Here is a 14009-nt window from a genome sequence, read left to right as displayed (position 1 = left end):
TTTTATTGATTTTTTTTTTAAATGTTGTTGTTGTCCAATATTGACTGATACGGGTCAAAAACTGCTAAAGTGGAGCAGCGATAGAGAAATCAATAGGCACATTATTTCCACAGAACGCTTTATCAATGATCCAGTTATCCCAGCGGTTAATGAGGCTTCACGTCTCGTGTGTTTATCGCTCCACTCGTAAACATTTCATTTTGTGTCCTTTCTTGTCGCTCTAGCATGGATGTGCAGGGAGACTACGACCCATGTGACGCCTCGGGATTCATCAGGATCAACGCTGTCAGGTGAGCAAACAGAATATTCTACGGATATTAGATTTTGCTGGCCTACATTTACAATCGAAATTCTTTTCTTCCATCAAACTTGCTTCTCTTTGCTGCACTGCTTCCAGTAGTTTTATGTGGATGTTAGATTTTTTTTTTTTGTCTTTGTGTCAAACTACACAATGCTTGAAGTTGTAATAGCAACTGGACTGTTGCTATCTGCCCCACGAAGACGTCAGCATTTTTCTTTCCTCTGATTGGCTGCTCAGCGTAAGCCAAGTTTGACTAACAAAATGCACTCATCATTACGTTTAATAATCTGCTTCTCTGGTGAGTATTTGTTTTTGTTTTTATTATTGGTTTTTGTTATATTATGAGATGATGTGGCACAGTTGTCTGCTGTTATATTGTATTTTTGTACAATATTGATGGTTTCTATAATTGTGATGTGATGATGTCAAAAATGTTTTTTACTGTGCGCAAAATATTTACAATATTCATTTTTAAAAAAAAAATACATTCTGTCCACCCCCAGTCGTCTAACACGGAATTCTGATTAATATTGTTTGTAAAATATGAATTGAGCAAAAAAATCCACCTTTTTATTTTTTTATTTTTTTATTTTTTTTAATCCATCTCAGGGGGACGGCCATTTTGGCTTCTACAGCCACTTGCAGTTGACTGAAAGTGACATCATAAGGGTGCAGGTGATGACTGTCATGACTCACCTGTTTTATGGGTTTGGTCATGTGACGTTTACACGCACTGTGATGTCAATTTCAAAATGGCTGCCCGCTGAGATGGATGAAAACAGGTGGATTTTTCTTAAAGTGTCACATGTTGAGGTCGTCATAAACTGCGGACCCCTTGTGTGGAATTTACAAGAGATTTTTTTTCACCACAGACTGAAGGAGCATCAGCGTCTGCAGGGTCTTTCCAGCAACAAGCAGTGAAGCAGCTACAACTTGAAGTACCATCACTAAAATAATGACAAATATTTGAAATGTGTTCATTACATTCCATGACAACGTAATATGATCAAAATTTGGCCACTCTGTAGTGTTCTTGATGGTGACTACTGATTATGCTTTCCAATGGGAATAATGATGAATAAAAAAAAAATCAAGTGAAGTGCTTTATGGGCATTGAAAGTGTCCTTTGTTCTTGTGTGTTTAGCGGCACTGTACATAATATATGAAGTATTATCCAAATCAGTGGTAGCAAACATTACATTCACAAGATTTTGCACCTTTAGTATGTTAAAAATGTCAAAGGCATATTTTTTTTTTTCGAGAAAGTTTTTAGTATTATCATTTTTATTATCCTTCAAGAATCAGTTACTATAATAAGAATATGTTTTATATTTGCCAAACAAACTCAATTTTAGTCAGATTTCATTCAAAATGAGCAGTAATTAAATTAAAGTATTTTGTTAGGGTAGGGAATTATTGATTTTTTTTTTTTAATTCATTTTCAAATGAATAAAAACTAAAAAATTCAATGAATTGATGGAGTTTAGCCGCCTTAAAATAATGTATAAAGCCCATCATGACAATTGTTTTAAATTTTAACATTAACATGCAAATCAAATTAAAAAAAAAGGGAAAGGGAGTACAAATTAAGAGGAACAGATATTTTTTCCCAAACCTAAATACAGGACAAAATAAAAAGCACAACGTATTTCAAATTGTCAATTTGTGGAACAATCTGGATTATGAAACTACCGGTAAATTATAAAAGATCAATTACAGAAAAAAATAAATAGCACAAGGTCATGCTGTTGAATCATTTTGATTGTTACCATGAAAGCATCTTGAAGGCTTACTTGTTGTTGTTGTTATTATTATGTTATTTTTTTTTATTTTTATTTTTATTTTTTGATCAGGAGCAAATATCACAAGCTTCAATTCTTTCTGTCCCCTTTCATGTTTTTTTTGTTTTGTTTTTTTTTTATAAAAAAAAAAAATATATATATATATATATATACCATATAAATTAATGGAGGATACTTGCAGGTGAGTTCCCAGTGAGTTTTATAAGCTACATATGATCCCTTAGATAATACATGCAAACACAAAAAATAAACTATATGTATTGTCGATACACAGTGGAATTAAGTAAATAATAAGTTGACTGTGATTAATTTTGTGTATACTGTATTTGTTCCATAACCAAACCCCCCTGACCTTATGGAATATTGACAGAGCTGAATGCAAAACATTGGGAGATGAAACCAATAAATGAAATCACTGTATAGCAAAATATAGTGTCTATATGGCAAAAAATAATAATAATAATCCAAATAAACTATAGCATTTCCATTTCCACTTTTTTTTTTAGGAAAAAAAACAGTCAGTTTTTAGCATAATAGATAATGGACTTTTTCTATATTTTTTCGACCAAGTCTTGAATGTCCATGCAGACATTCTGTCACCGTTTCAAGGTTTCTGCTCGACTTTAACGCAGGTGAACGTCGACATAATCGCTTTGGTGGTAGCCGCCAGAGCAGAACAGATGAAAGCCATTTGTGAGCTTTAAATGGCAGCGGTCCGATGAAAAGCAATAGATCGAAGAAAATTATATATTGTAAGATCAATTCTTGGCTATTTCAACTTTGTTGCTAACTAAAAAGGCAGCACCTAAAAAAAAACAGATGAATGAATCAAATGTGTGTAAAAACGGCAATCATTTATTATATGGAAGCTGAATGTATTTGAAAATAACTTAATTGTGATTTAGGCGACTATTTGCAGTTTTTTCCCATTTTTCTCACCCCCACAGGTAAAAGCGAGCTAAAGTTCAGCAAAATTCCATTAACGCTAATGTGGGCTGTTCCACTCATGAACAGTTCAGCCAGCATATCACTGAAAGGTGTCAGCGTCAGAGTCCACGTCCATAAGGGGACCTCCCGCCGAGTCTGGGGACCCCCCGCCGGGTCTAATGGGCAATGACGGCTCCTCGGACCCTGAGTGGAGCGGGAGCCCGCCCCTCCTCCCTATATCCACCTCCACCCCGCTCCCGCTCAATTACACGGCAGGCGTCTCCGTCTTTGCCTGGTCAATTACCGGACGGCCCCGGCATTTACTGTCACGCGCGCACAGGTTGCAAAAGATAATCAGTGTCTGAAATGGCCCCCGTATTCAGATTAGTCAGTCAAGCTGAAGGCGGGCGGGTGGGGAGGTTGAGGAGGGTGAAGTGATCGGGGACAGCTATCAATCTCAATCTGACTTCAGCACCTGTTTTAGAAATATTAGCATGCCACTAAAACGTAAATCTAGAGATGTTTTTTTTTTTTTTTTTTTTTTTTTTTTTTTTGAGGGAGTTGGGGGTTGCCACCTTCAGTCTACTCTTTTGAAAGTGAAATGCAAGTTCTATAGGGTTTAAGTCTGGAGATGTACTGTAGCAAACCCAGCCAGACAATAGCGTACTGGTGTAACTTAAAGTTTTTATTCCTTCCTTGTTCCATTTGTAGACACACCGAATTTTTTTTCAATGATGTATCACGTTTTTACGAACGCACACTATCGCGCAGGCATATAAAAGTATTTTGTTCTAGTGGGCTTGCCGTAGTTAGTGATCCAAGATGGCGGGATCTTCTGCGCATGCGCATCACCGATCGTGTAGAGTCACCGCTAGATTCTTGACAGCGTGCACTGCTAGGTGTAAAGACACCGCTAGATAGCACTTCCTGGACTGCCGGAACATCGCCAAAATAAAAGCACATAACATATAAAATAAAACATGGAGGGAGCAGGATATTGACATTATAAATCCAAAAGCTTGTCAAATAATAAACAATCTTTTATGAGTTGGTTACATGTACTTCCCCTAAGAAGAAGATGCATGCTGGGATACTTGCCCATTCATTCGTCATGCGCTTCTCATATTTCATCTTCTGCCTCTTACCTGCGCTGACACCTGACCGAGGGAATTAATCATCCTTGACCCGGGACCAATTACCCATCATTACCCACTCAGGGGGGGAGCAGACATGTGGAACAATAGCGCGACATGAAAAGTTGGCGGCGGCTGCCCTAATGGAGTCCCGTGCTTTGCCCCCCCCCCACCACCATCTCTTCAGGGAGTCGGGGTCAACTAACCTTCAAGTCGCAAAGCCAAAGTACAAAGGAGCTTTGTGTTCACCTGACCTCTGCGGAGATGAGGTTGAAGGGACGTTTGCACAAGTTCTGAGCACTTGGTCGTTGAAGAGTTGGGGCGAACCTGGAAAAGGTTGTTCCGATTTTGTCAGCGATTCATTAAAGCTGCTTTATAACAATTTGCCCCAGAACATCTTTACAGTCACCTTTTTGTTTGACCATTTACAACTGAAACATTTTCTAATTAGCAGATTAATATCTTAGGTGTTCACAATGGCTATTCCTGCAAGCCTCTGGCCAATAGTTTTCAGTTCAGTGGACACTTTTGAATAAAACATTTTTCAATATGAAATAAAATGCATAATTATTATCCTTTTAGCAGAGTTGGGCACTTCCGTCTCCCTGTCGGACCCGTCGTTGACGGATGAGAATGCTTTATGGCGGAAAGCCTCGAAAAAATACACTGACTGAGAAGAACCGTCCGTCTGTAATGACACAGATTGGCTGATGAAAACCTCTTTCAGTTAGTGCTCAGTGCGTGTATTTGTTTTGAGGCTTTGCGTCATAAAACATTCGCCGGAAATGTGGGCATCCGTCTACGACGGGGCCGACAGAGAGGCTTAAATCATTTTAGTTGACCAGTTTCAAATAGTTTGACCTATATTTGGCAATTTATTTTTTTTATTTTACTCACACCTTTATCATTTTTGTGATTGAAAGGACTCAAGTAGAATTGAAAGTGCTCTGCTAACGTAGTGAAAAAAAAGACAAGTTGTTGCTACAGTTAGCATTAAGCTAAATTAGCTTTATGGCAAAGCTAGTTGCTTTAGTTAGTTTTTAGTTTGACAGTAAACATCAACCGGAAGTGGCAATAAACAGCCTCAAGCTTCCTTTGAGGAAAAAAAAAAAAAGGGTTCACTCTGCCAACTGCTGCTTTGTAAAATGACTTTAGTTGCGTCCACTACCACCAGACAGCAGCTCCTGTCTTGGGGTCACTCGTATCTCAAGGCAGGACTGTACTCAAAGTTAGCACGCACTCAAATCTATCAAAACACTTTTGACCGACGAGTTCATTTTCCGCTTAGGTTTCGAGTGCACAGAAGATTCAACTCAACGCAGTCCTCCTGTCTTTTGTGCTCCGTCAATGCGTGCTCTTCATGGAGCTGTCTGAGGAGAAAAGCCCTCGCGTTCGCTGACCTTTTCCTCTGGCGCACAATGAGGCGGCGACAATGACCACCAGGGGGGTTAATTACCCAAAATTACAGACCGACATCGCCGCCCCCAACGCTTTCTATTTTTTGCCGTAACCTAAGCCCAAAATGGACCCTGTTCGCCCGGGGTCCATTATGACGTCTGTGGTCCTACCTGTGAGCCGGGACCCCCACTTGAGTCCTCCACCTGCCTCCAGGTGTACACATAATGCAGCTCAGCTCCTTCCGGCAACTTCACTGCACTACCATATGTGTGTGTTTTTTAATTACTGTTAGTTAAGGCATCGAAAACACTGCACATTTCACCTAATGCTTGACTGGTAAGTGGTAATGGACCACTCCCGGGAGCTTTGTGGCCGAAGCCCGTGTTGCCGGATTATGTGATGAGGTCATACAAAGGGATTTAGGAGGCTGAATTGTAGTCTGGGTCATTTTCATATAATTTGATCAGTAAACGGTCAAGACATTCATTTATAAAGTCAACTAATTTTACTGCTCTAAGTATTTGAGTTATTGATAGTTTTCATTCAAAAGGCTCTAATGTAATATTTGTCACCCTTAATTCCATAATGTCTTTACCGTTATGCGTCCCTAATTTTTATTTATATGATTTGTAACATGTTCTGAAGATGTTAATTACATTTTTGTACTGCGCAGTAACCTAATCACAGGTTCTAGGTTCAGTCCTGCTATTTTGCATATTTTTTTTCTTTACAGTTCACAACTGTATTTTGGTCTAACACTTGTTTATATTTCATGTAATTCCACTGTCGGCCACTAGATGGCAGCACACTTGTTTAGTTTGAGACTATTAAAGAAGAAGAACAAAATAGTATTTCTCAGCATAGTTGTTGAAAATGATTGAACGACATCTACTGTAATTTCTTGAGTTTTAAAATGCACATCTTTGTGCACAATTCTGCTTTCTAAAGTATTTTAATGGGTATGAATTTCACTTTTTGACCTGAATGACAAAATTAATTTAACTTTTTAGCTTATTCTAATTCATTGAGCTGCACCTCCATGTTTAGTGATAATCTTTTATACTGTGAAGATTAGATTTTTTTTTTTTTTTTATAGTGCTCAATTAGATGTCGGTGCTGCAGAGCGACAGAAGGTGTGTAGCTTGCGGATAAATGCGTCTGCAGCCTCCACGCATAATGTCATAATTTGTTCATTGTGTGCATACAAAACGGGGCCCGGCGCGAGCAGACACGTTCCCGTCGCTCTGGAAACTTGATCTTTTCGCGACAACATCAAGAGACCATCTGTGAGGAAACATGGCAGGATACACTTTGCCTTGCAGGCTCTCTCTAACATCCACGGACCCTCTATATGTGTGTGTCTGTGTGCGCGCTTGTGTGTGTGTTTTCCATTGATGTCAAAGCCTATATTCTGGTGTCAAAGGACAGCCATTGCCAGCTCCTGTCCTTTAGATCTATAGACAGATGGGGCCATTACGGTCAGAAAGCCCCCCCTTTGGCATTGTTTGGCCTGAGCCGGTGATGAAATATTGATGGAAAAATAGAAATATTTTGCCTGCTGCTCCATGTTGAAGGTTAATGAGTGTGAAGACTTTGCCGGCTCCTGTTACAACAAGATGTAGCTAAACGACCACCACCATCATCGACAATAGGAGTCTGCAGGAATCAATAAACTTTTAGCACTGGTTTAGCTTACAGAGCTGTGATTGATATACTACTGGATGGATGGATGGATGGATGGAAACTGTAGCCTGCTAGATACTGTCGATAGATACGGTAGTTGCCTAGCTCGCTAGATACTGTAGTTAGCTAGCTCGCTAGATACTGTAGTTAGCTAGCTCGCTAGATTCTGTAACTAGCTAGCTCGCTAGATACTGTAGTTAGCTAGCTCGCTAGATACTGTAACTAGCTAGCTTGCTAGGTACTGTAGCTAACTAGCTCGCTAGTTGCTAGATACTGTAGCTAGCTATCTTGATAGAGTGGATGGATGGATGATAGTTAGATCTTGCCCTTGTTGACGGCTAATTACAGTGCTCCTTTTATCTATATATATATATATATATATATATATATATATATATATATATTAAAAAATGTAACAAATGGGGGAATTAGAATAGATTTGTGTCATTTCTAAAGAGGCAGATAGCTGCCATATGAGGAAAAAATGTTTAATATCATCTTATAAAGTGATGAGTTTTAGATTTCAACATGATACGTTTCACGCATTGATGTGATAAGTTTCACGCGATATGTGAGAAGTTTCATTGATAACTTTAGAGATAACTTTTCGGCTTAAACAGGTTTCGCAAGATAACGTGATTAGTTAATCTGATTTTAACATGACAAGTTTCACGTTATGAGGTAGGAAGTTTCACATTTTTTAACATCTTAGGTTTCACGTCATAATGTGAGAAGATTCTTATTCTAATGTGATCAATTTCAAGTGATAACGTGCGAAGTTTCACATTTTAAAATAACTTTCATGTCTCAATGTGAGTTTTACATTTTAACGTGATAATTTTCACGTTTTGATGTGTTAAGTTCCACACTTAAACATGATAAGTTTCACATCATAACGTGAGATGTTTCACGCATGATAATGGAATTTTTTTTTTTTTTAGCTGTTTTTAGAACAGGCCTGTGGGCTACCCATGTGGTCCTTAGTTAGTACCTGGGGGCCGTGGGCACCACATTCGTGACCCCTTCACTAGCTAGTGCATGTCCAGGTCGAAATTTGCATAACACCGTGTCATGTGACCTCTGTGCCTTCCTTTAGCATACACTATATGAGTGTCACCAAAATGCAAGTCCCTTAATTTTCTCGAAAATCACGAGGATTCTGAGAGACCGAAAGCTCTGGCAGTCAGCGGCGGTTGTACTTACCACATTTAAATGTGATTTCAAGTTTCAAACCTGTTGCGTTTAGACAGTGAACACAAACCTGATTGTGTTCCGTCAATAGCATCTTATTCATAAAATAAAAAAGGAAGACAAAACCTGTGCTCTTGAAAAATGGTTTCACTGTATCAAAGCAGCATCCCAATATCCCCCCAACCACCACCACCACCTCTGCCACTCCACCTCCCCAGATACCCCGGGGGCAGCAGTGTGTAATGCAGCATGTTGATCTCCAAATCAATAGATTTATCCCTCTCATTTGCTTGGGCCTCCCCCCTTCGCGTTTGACTGTTGGGAGAGAGCGAGGGAAGGTGGTCCACTGCTGGGGTTTGTCTGCTGGCACACGTCCTTTAAGCTGTTCGATCCGTGGCTGTGATGCAGTGACGGGACGGGGGGATGTCGGCGGATGCTCTCAGTCGCTCCCTTTAGATGATATAAATGTTTAATGTCGCTGGTTATTTGCTTGTTTTGTTGCATGTTGTGATGGATGGGAGCTGTTCTCGCTTCTGGAGGCTGCTGGCAATTTTTCAGGCCGTCGGGCCTACCGAAGTGTTTACGTCCTGGGCCCACGCTACAGAATCAGAGCATACGGAAGTTTTTTGGTCTGTTCATCAATCTACCTAGCTATCCAGCCATCAACCTTCCTATCTGTCTGCTATCTAGCTGTCTATCCATGATCCAATCGCTCATCTCGCATCAACCTTCATCTATTTATCCATCCATTCACCTTACGATACGTATCACGATACAGGGGTCACATGACAATTCGTATCGCGATACATATGTATCCCAATACATGATCTTCAATATCCCAATATTTTACATCAATTTACTTACATTTGTATTATAACAGTCATATGTATACCTAAATGATATGTTTGTTATGCTGGATGACAAAAATGTTTTTGTTAGCAGTTCTTCTGGTTTACCACCAAGCGGCATGCCTGGTCTAAATGTTCACGCACTGCAGAGCAAGGAGAAGCTTTCACACCGAGGAAACTATAAATTCGCTTGGGCCGATATGAGTAAAAATATCAAACTATTAAAATTACAGCTCTAAAATGTGCTTATTTGAAATATTTGGGGAAACAATAAAAGCATTTTTTTCATGTAACGCATTCTATTTTGTTTTTAAACAAAATATAGAAAAATTGATACAGTTAGAAACATGTACCATGTTAAGTTTATAAGTAAATAAATGTTGATATTCTTCCTCTGTTTTAATGTTTCGTCGCAAGACACAGTATCCAATCACTGGTGGGCTAATTTTAAAACAGACTTCACAAATACACCTTTTAAAATAAATAGATAAATAAAAATAAGTAGGCTACAATGCAAACTAAACACTCAAGGCATTTGTCTCCCTTTCGTCTGCTACCCCACTCCGCTCCACTCATGCGACAATTGGACTAATTGAAGGCAACAATGCAGTTGCTTTAACTGTCTGTCTATCTATCTATCTATCTGTCTATCTATCTATCTATCTATCTATCTATCTATCTCGGTCGGTCGCTAGCTAGCTAGCTAGCTAGCTATCCATCCATTTATTTTGTGACATGAGTATGATGCTGTCAAGAGTGAGGCGGTAAAGAAGAGAGCCACCAACAATCCCCCGGTTGCCGGTCTCGCCTGCGCACCGATGCGCTTTTCTTTCCACGACGGTTGATAGTTGTTTCCCTGTGTTCATTCGTCAGGTCTTGTTTTCCATGGCCTGTTGCAAAGGATTACCTGCAACCATTACTCATAGAAAAAAAAAGAAAGGAAAACACTCACACGAGCTTCTTTTGTCAGCTCGCAGTGCAAAGAGCTCACAAACAACACCATTTAGCTATTATTTCCCCTCAGGCAAACGTTTATTGGGAGAAAATTTGACGTTACGTGGAAGCGGAGAATAGGAGCGGTGGAGGCCAGTAGTTGGGGGGGGGGGGTCAGGGTGGGACAAATAGTGGAAAACATCCGTCATTTTCACCGTGGGGTCCCATGTAATTGAGTCATTTAAAATACTACAGATACACAAGTGAATCAAAGCAAAGTGCCTTGAGGAGTGTGCAGTAGAATGGAAAAGGACTAAAAACAAGTAGTGCATAGCTGCCATTACTGGGCAAAATGCCACTGTTTATCTTTGCCAGCTGTCAATCATCCCTCTAATGCACAGGTGTCAAACTCGAGGCCCGGGGCCCAGATCCGGTGTCGGTGTAAGATGTGATCGGGCTGCCAGATCGTATCGGGGTCGCCTAACGAACATGTCCCACTACAGGATTGGCTGGAAATTATCCAGTTGACGTCAAACATTGGAAAGAAAATATTCAATATGTCATGTAAATAACAATATGTACGTACTGAAATTGTAAAAACATAAATAACCTAAGAATTTAAACGCAAAATATATTGAATGAATAATAAAATAGAATGACTAAATGATAAATACTTAAAATAATTGTCTCAGATGTGACAAATATTTTCAGTTTAGATTGTTAATGTGTTGCTATTATCATTAAGACCGTTTTTTGTTATTGTGATTGATTTGTGAACAGCTAAAAAAGAAACCAAACCAAAGCTAACTTTGTTAGCGCTGCTGTACTGACGTCACCGGCAAGTGCAAAGGAGCTTCAATCTATTATTTTCTTTCACTCTTAAAGTATCATGCTTTTATATTTTTAAGTTTATTTTATTTTATTATTACGTTTTTAACAATTTAGTCCATAAATGTTATTTTGAACAATTTTAAACAGACAATTTCCGGACAATCCTGTAACGTGACGTCATCTGCAGGCGACCCCGATACAATCTGGCAGCCCGATCACGTCTTACACCGACACCGGCCTGTGACATCACTTTTAGCTTATCAAATGTAGCACAAAAAAAAAAGAAAAAAATACTAAAATGTAAATAATTGTGAGCTAAAAATCCAATTATTATTATTATTATTATTATTATTATTATGGAATTTGTAAATAATAAATAATTTAATCGAAAATCTAACTTAATTGCATTAAATTGCATTGATTGTTAAATTTATTATGATAATTAAAATTAGAATTGTTGATGATTTGATTATTATTTTTTGTAAAAAAAAAATAAAAATGGAACATCGAGTTTGACTGTCAAATATGGAACTGGTTAGGTTTTTAAAATGTCAAACTGGTCGAATATCGCAATTTCTATCTGGAAAAATAGAATGAATAAAAGACGGATAAAACCTTAATGAAAAAACAGATTTTGCCAAGTGTGCAACGTACAAAATATGTATGGCATACCTGCATAGACAACAAGTAATGTGTATGTGCCAAATCAGGCAGGGGATTTCTGGGATACCTCTGAGGTCTCTGCATGAAACTTTATCCATTTCATGTTTCCTGCCTTTAGAAATGGATGCCCTTTGCAGAACGGCGTCAATTATCAAGCAATTACAGTTTCATGTAGCCTCTTCCTTCCACATTGAGAAGGAGGGGGGAGGAGAAAAGGAGTGGACCAATGTTCATGTTGCATTTGTCCAGCTGCGTGTGTGCGTGCATGTGCTTGTGTGTGATATTTGATCCCCAGTCACACACACTCTTGTCATGCACTGATTGACTGGCAGGAATCCAGGAGCAGAATCAGAATTTGCAATAGGCTACAGCTAATCGGTGAAAAGCCGCAAATAAATAATAAAATAAATATTTGGTTGGGGTGGTCTAGAACGTAATTCACTCCTGCAATAAACGAGAGATTATTTCATTCTGTGGAAAAAAAAAAAAAAAGCAATATAGTGGAGGCGGATACGATGAACCACGATGGAAGAGGATTCGCTGAAATAAAAACATAAAATGGTAAAACCCACCAACACTTAACTTCAAATTTTGTTTCCCATCTTTGAAGACATTGCAGAGCCACATGGTAGCAATATGTGAGCAGGATCATACTTCAGTCATGCTAATTTTGGGAGGGGGGGGGGGCTGGTCTGCAAACAGCTGTAGATTCCCATTCAGTGGCTCCCGTTCTCTTGTGGAGATGATGAATTGGCCAGAGGCTGACGTGGAAGAGAAACTGATACGAGCAACATGGAAACGTTAACAATCTTCTTGTGTGGGAAAAAAATGGAACACGATTTGAGCAGCTGCACATCATGAAAGGGCAATCACCTTTGTACTATTCAACAGACACTTTCATACAATCTATAGCATTCACCATAATACAGATATTTTATGTGTTTTTAGCATTTGACCTTCACATATGTTATTTTACATCATTCATTGCAGCATCTTGGTTTTATTTTTGTGAATTGAAATATGAATGTTTGGAACTGTTTATCATGAATCATTTTTGTTCCATCACTTGGCTGAATGCATTTGTTTGTTTGTTAGATTCTGATGATTTCTAAAAAAAAAAATTAGGTTTTATTTTCATTTTATTATTTATTTCATTTAATTATTTGTTTTTAGTACTATTAATTTCCCCAAAAAATAAATATGTACCATAAATCATTAATAAAATATATAAATAAATAAATCCTCACATTTTTATATCAGTTGTCTGAATGCATATCTTAATTGTATTTTAAGCCTCTAGGAATTTATTTAAATGTATTTTTATTGCAGTATTTTGTCATTGTATTTTGTGAATATTTTTATTGTAATTTTAATATTTTCTTAAACGTGTAATTAATTTGAATCAATGTTAAGATTATCTTTCTGAATGCATATTTCATATTTACAATATTTTTATCCTTTGAATTTATCCATCCATTTTATTGACCGCTTATTCCTCACAAGGGTCGCGGGGGTTGCTGGAGCCTATCTCAGCTAGCTTTGGGCAGTAGGCGGGGTCAACACCCTGAACTGGTTCCCAGCCAATCACAGGGCACCCAGCCTTTGAATTTATTTTGATTTAATTTTTAACTTTTTCCCCCAAAATTTAAGTATTTTGTTTGTGTTATAATTGCTTTGTTTTATGAACTGCAGTATTTTGTTTTTAGTCCAAGTATGTCTCTTTCATTTTAAGAATATTTATTTTCCATCAATGATTCATATGCAATTTTTCTGAAAGAGCTCAGCTAGCAGCAGCGTGTTTGTAATACTGTAGAGCTTCCAGACCACACACTGCCCAATGCTGCTTCTCACTGAGGTTTGGATACAATTTATGAAGTGGGGGACTATTTTGCATAAAGATTTGGGGAAATTTGAAGCAATTTCAGCAAGCTTTTTCTTCTGTCTGGCTGCTGGCGTTTTCCAGATGTGCAAGGGCAGATGTTTCCACATGTGCAGCAAATGGGAAAAGGCAATCATGTAAGTATTATTCTGACACTTTTTCAAATGGCCCACAAGTATTATGTGAATGAGTCATGCTAGATAGGGATTCATAATCACACTTTTTATTATATTGAAAACATTTCTTGGTCACATGATGCTGTGTATTCTGATAGAAGAAAAGTGGTTCCAAACTAACCGAGATTCCACCATTACATAAAAGCATCTGTCCAATGTTTAGCTTGTTGGTGTTGAATATTTACCAATTCTATTTTTTAAAAACCTACAAAAATTATTCAAAAAGTGCTGCTAAACTTCCAGT

At 38.2% G+C, this 14009-nt stretch overlaps 1 protein-coding gene across 6 annotated transcripts in view; it reads left to right on the top strand.

Annotated features, from left to right (window-relative positions):
- The window catches only part of ass1 (argininosuccinate synthase 1), a 36156-nt gene extending 34748 nt beyond the window's left edge, over positions 1 to 1408 (top strand). For 3 of the 6 annotated variants that reach the window (XM_077498376.1, XM_077498377.1, XM_077498380.1), the window contains 2 exons: positions 225 to 290; positions 398 to 875. In XM_077498376.1, coding sequence (XP_077354502.1) covers positions 225 to 290; positions 398 to 467 — 136 coding nt within the window. In that variant the 3' untranslated portion in view covers positions 468 to 875. The other 3 variants (XM_077498378.1, XM_077498379.1, XM_077498375.1) reach the window with 3 other exon arrangements.
- Positions 1409 to 14009: the final 12601 nt, after the last annotated feature.

This window comes from Festucalex cinctus, chromosome 15 (assembly GCF_051991245.1).
Source record: "Festucalex cinctus isolate MCC-2025b chromosome 15, RoL_Fcin_1.0, whole genome shotgun sequence".
NCBI classification, from domain to species: domain Eukaryota; kingdom Metazoa; phylum Chordata; class Actinopteri; order Syngnathiformes; family Syngnathidae; genus Festucalex; species Festucalex cinctus.
Note: the sequence above shows the minus strand (reverse complement) of the source record. Positions and strands in the feature narration are given on the sequence as shown.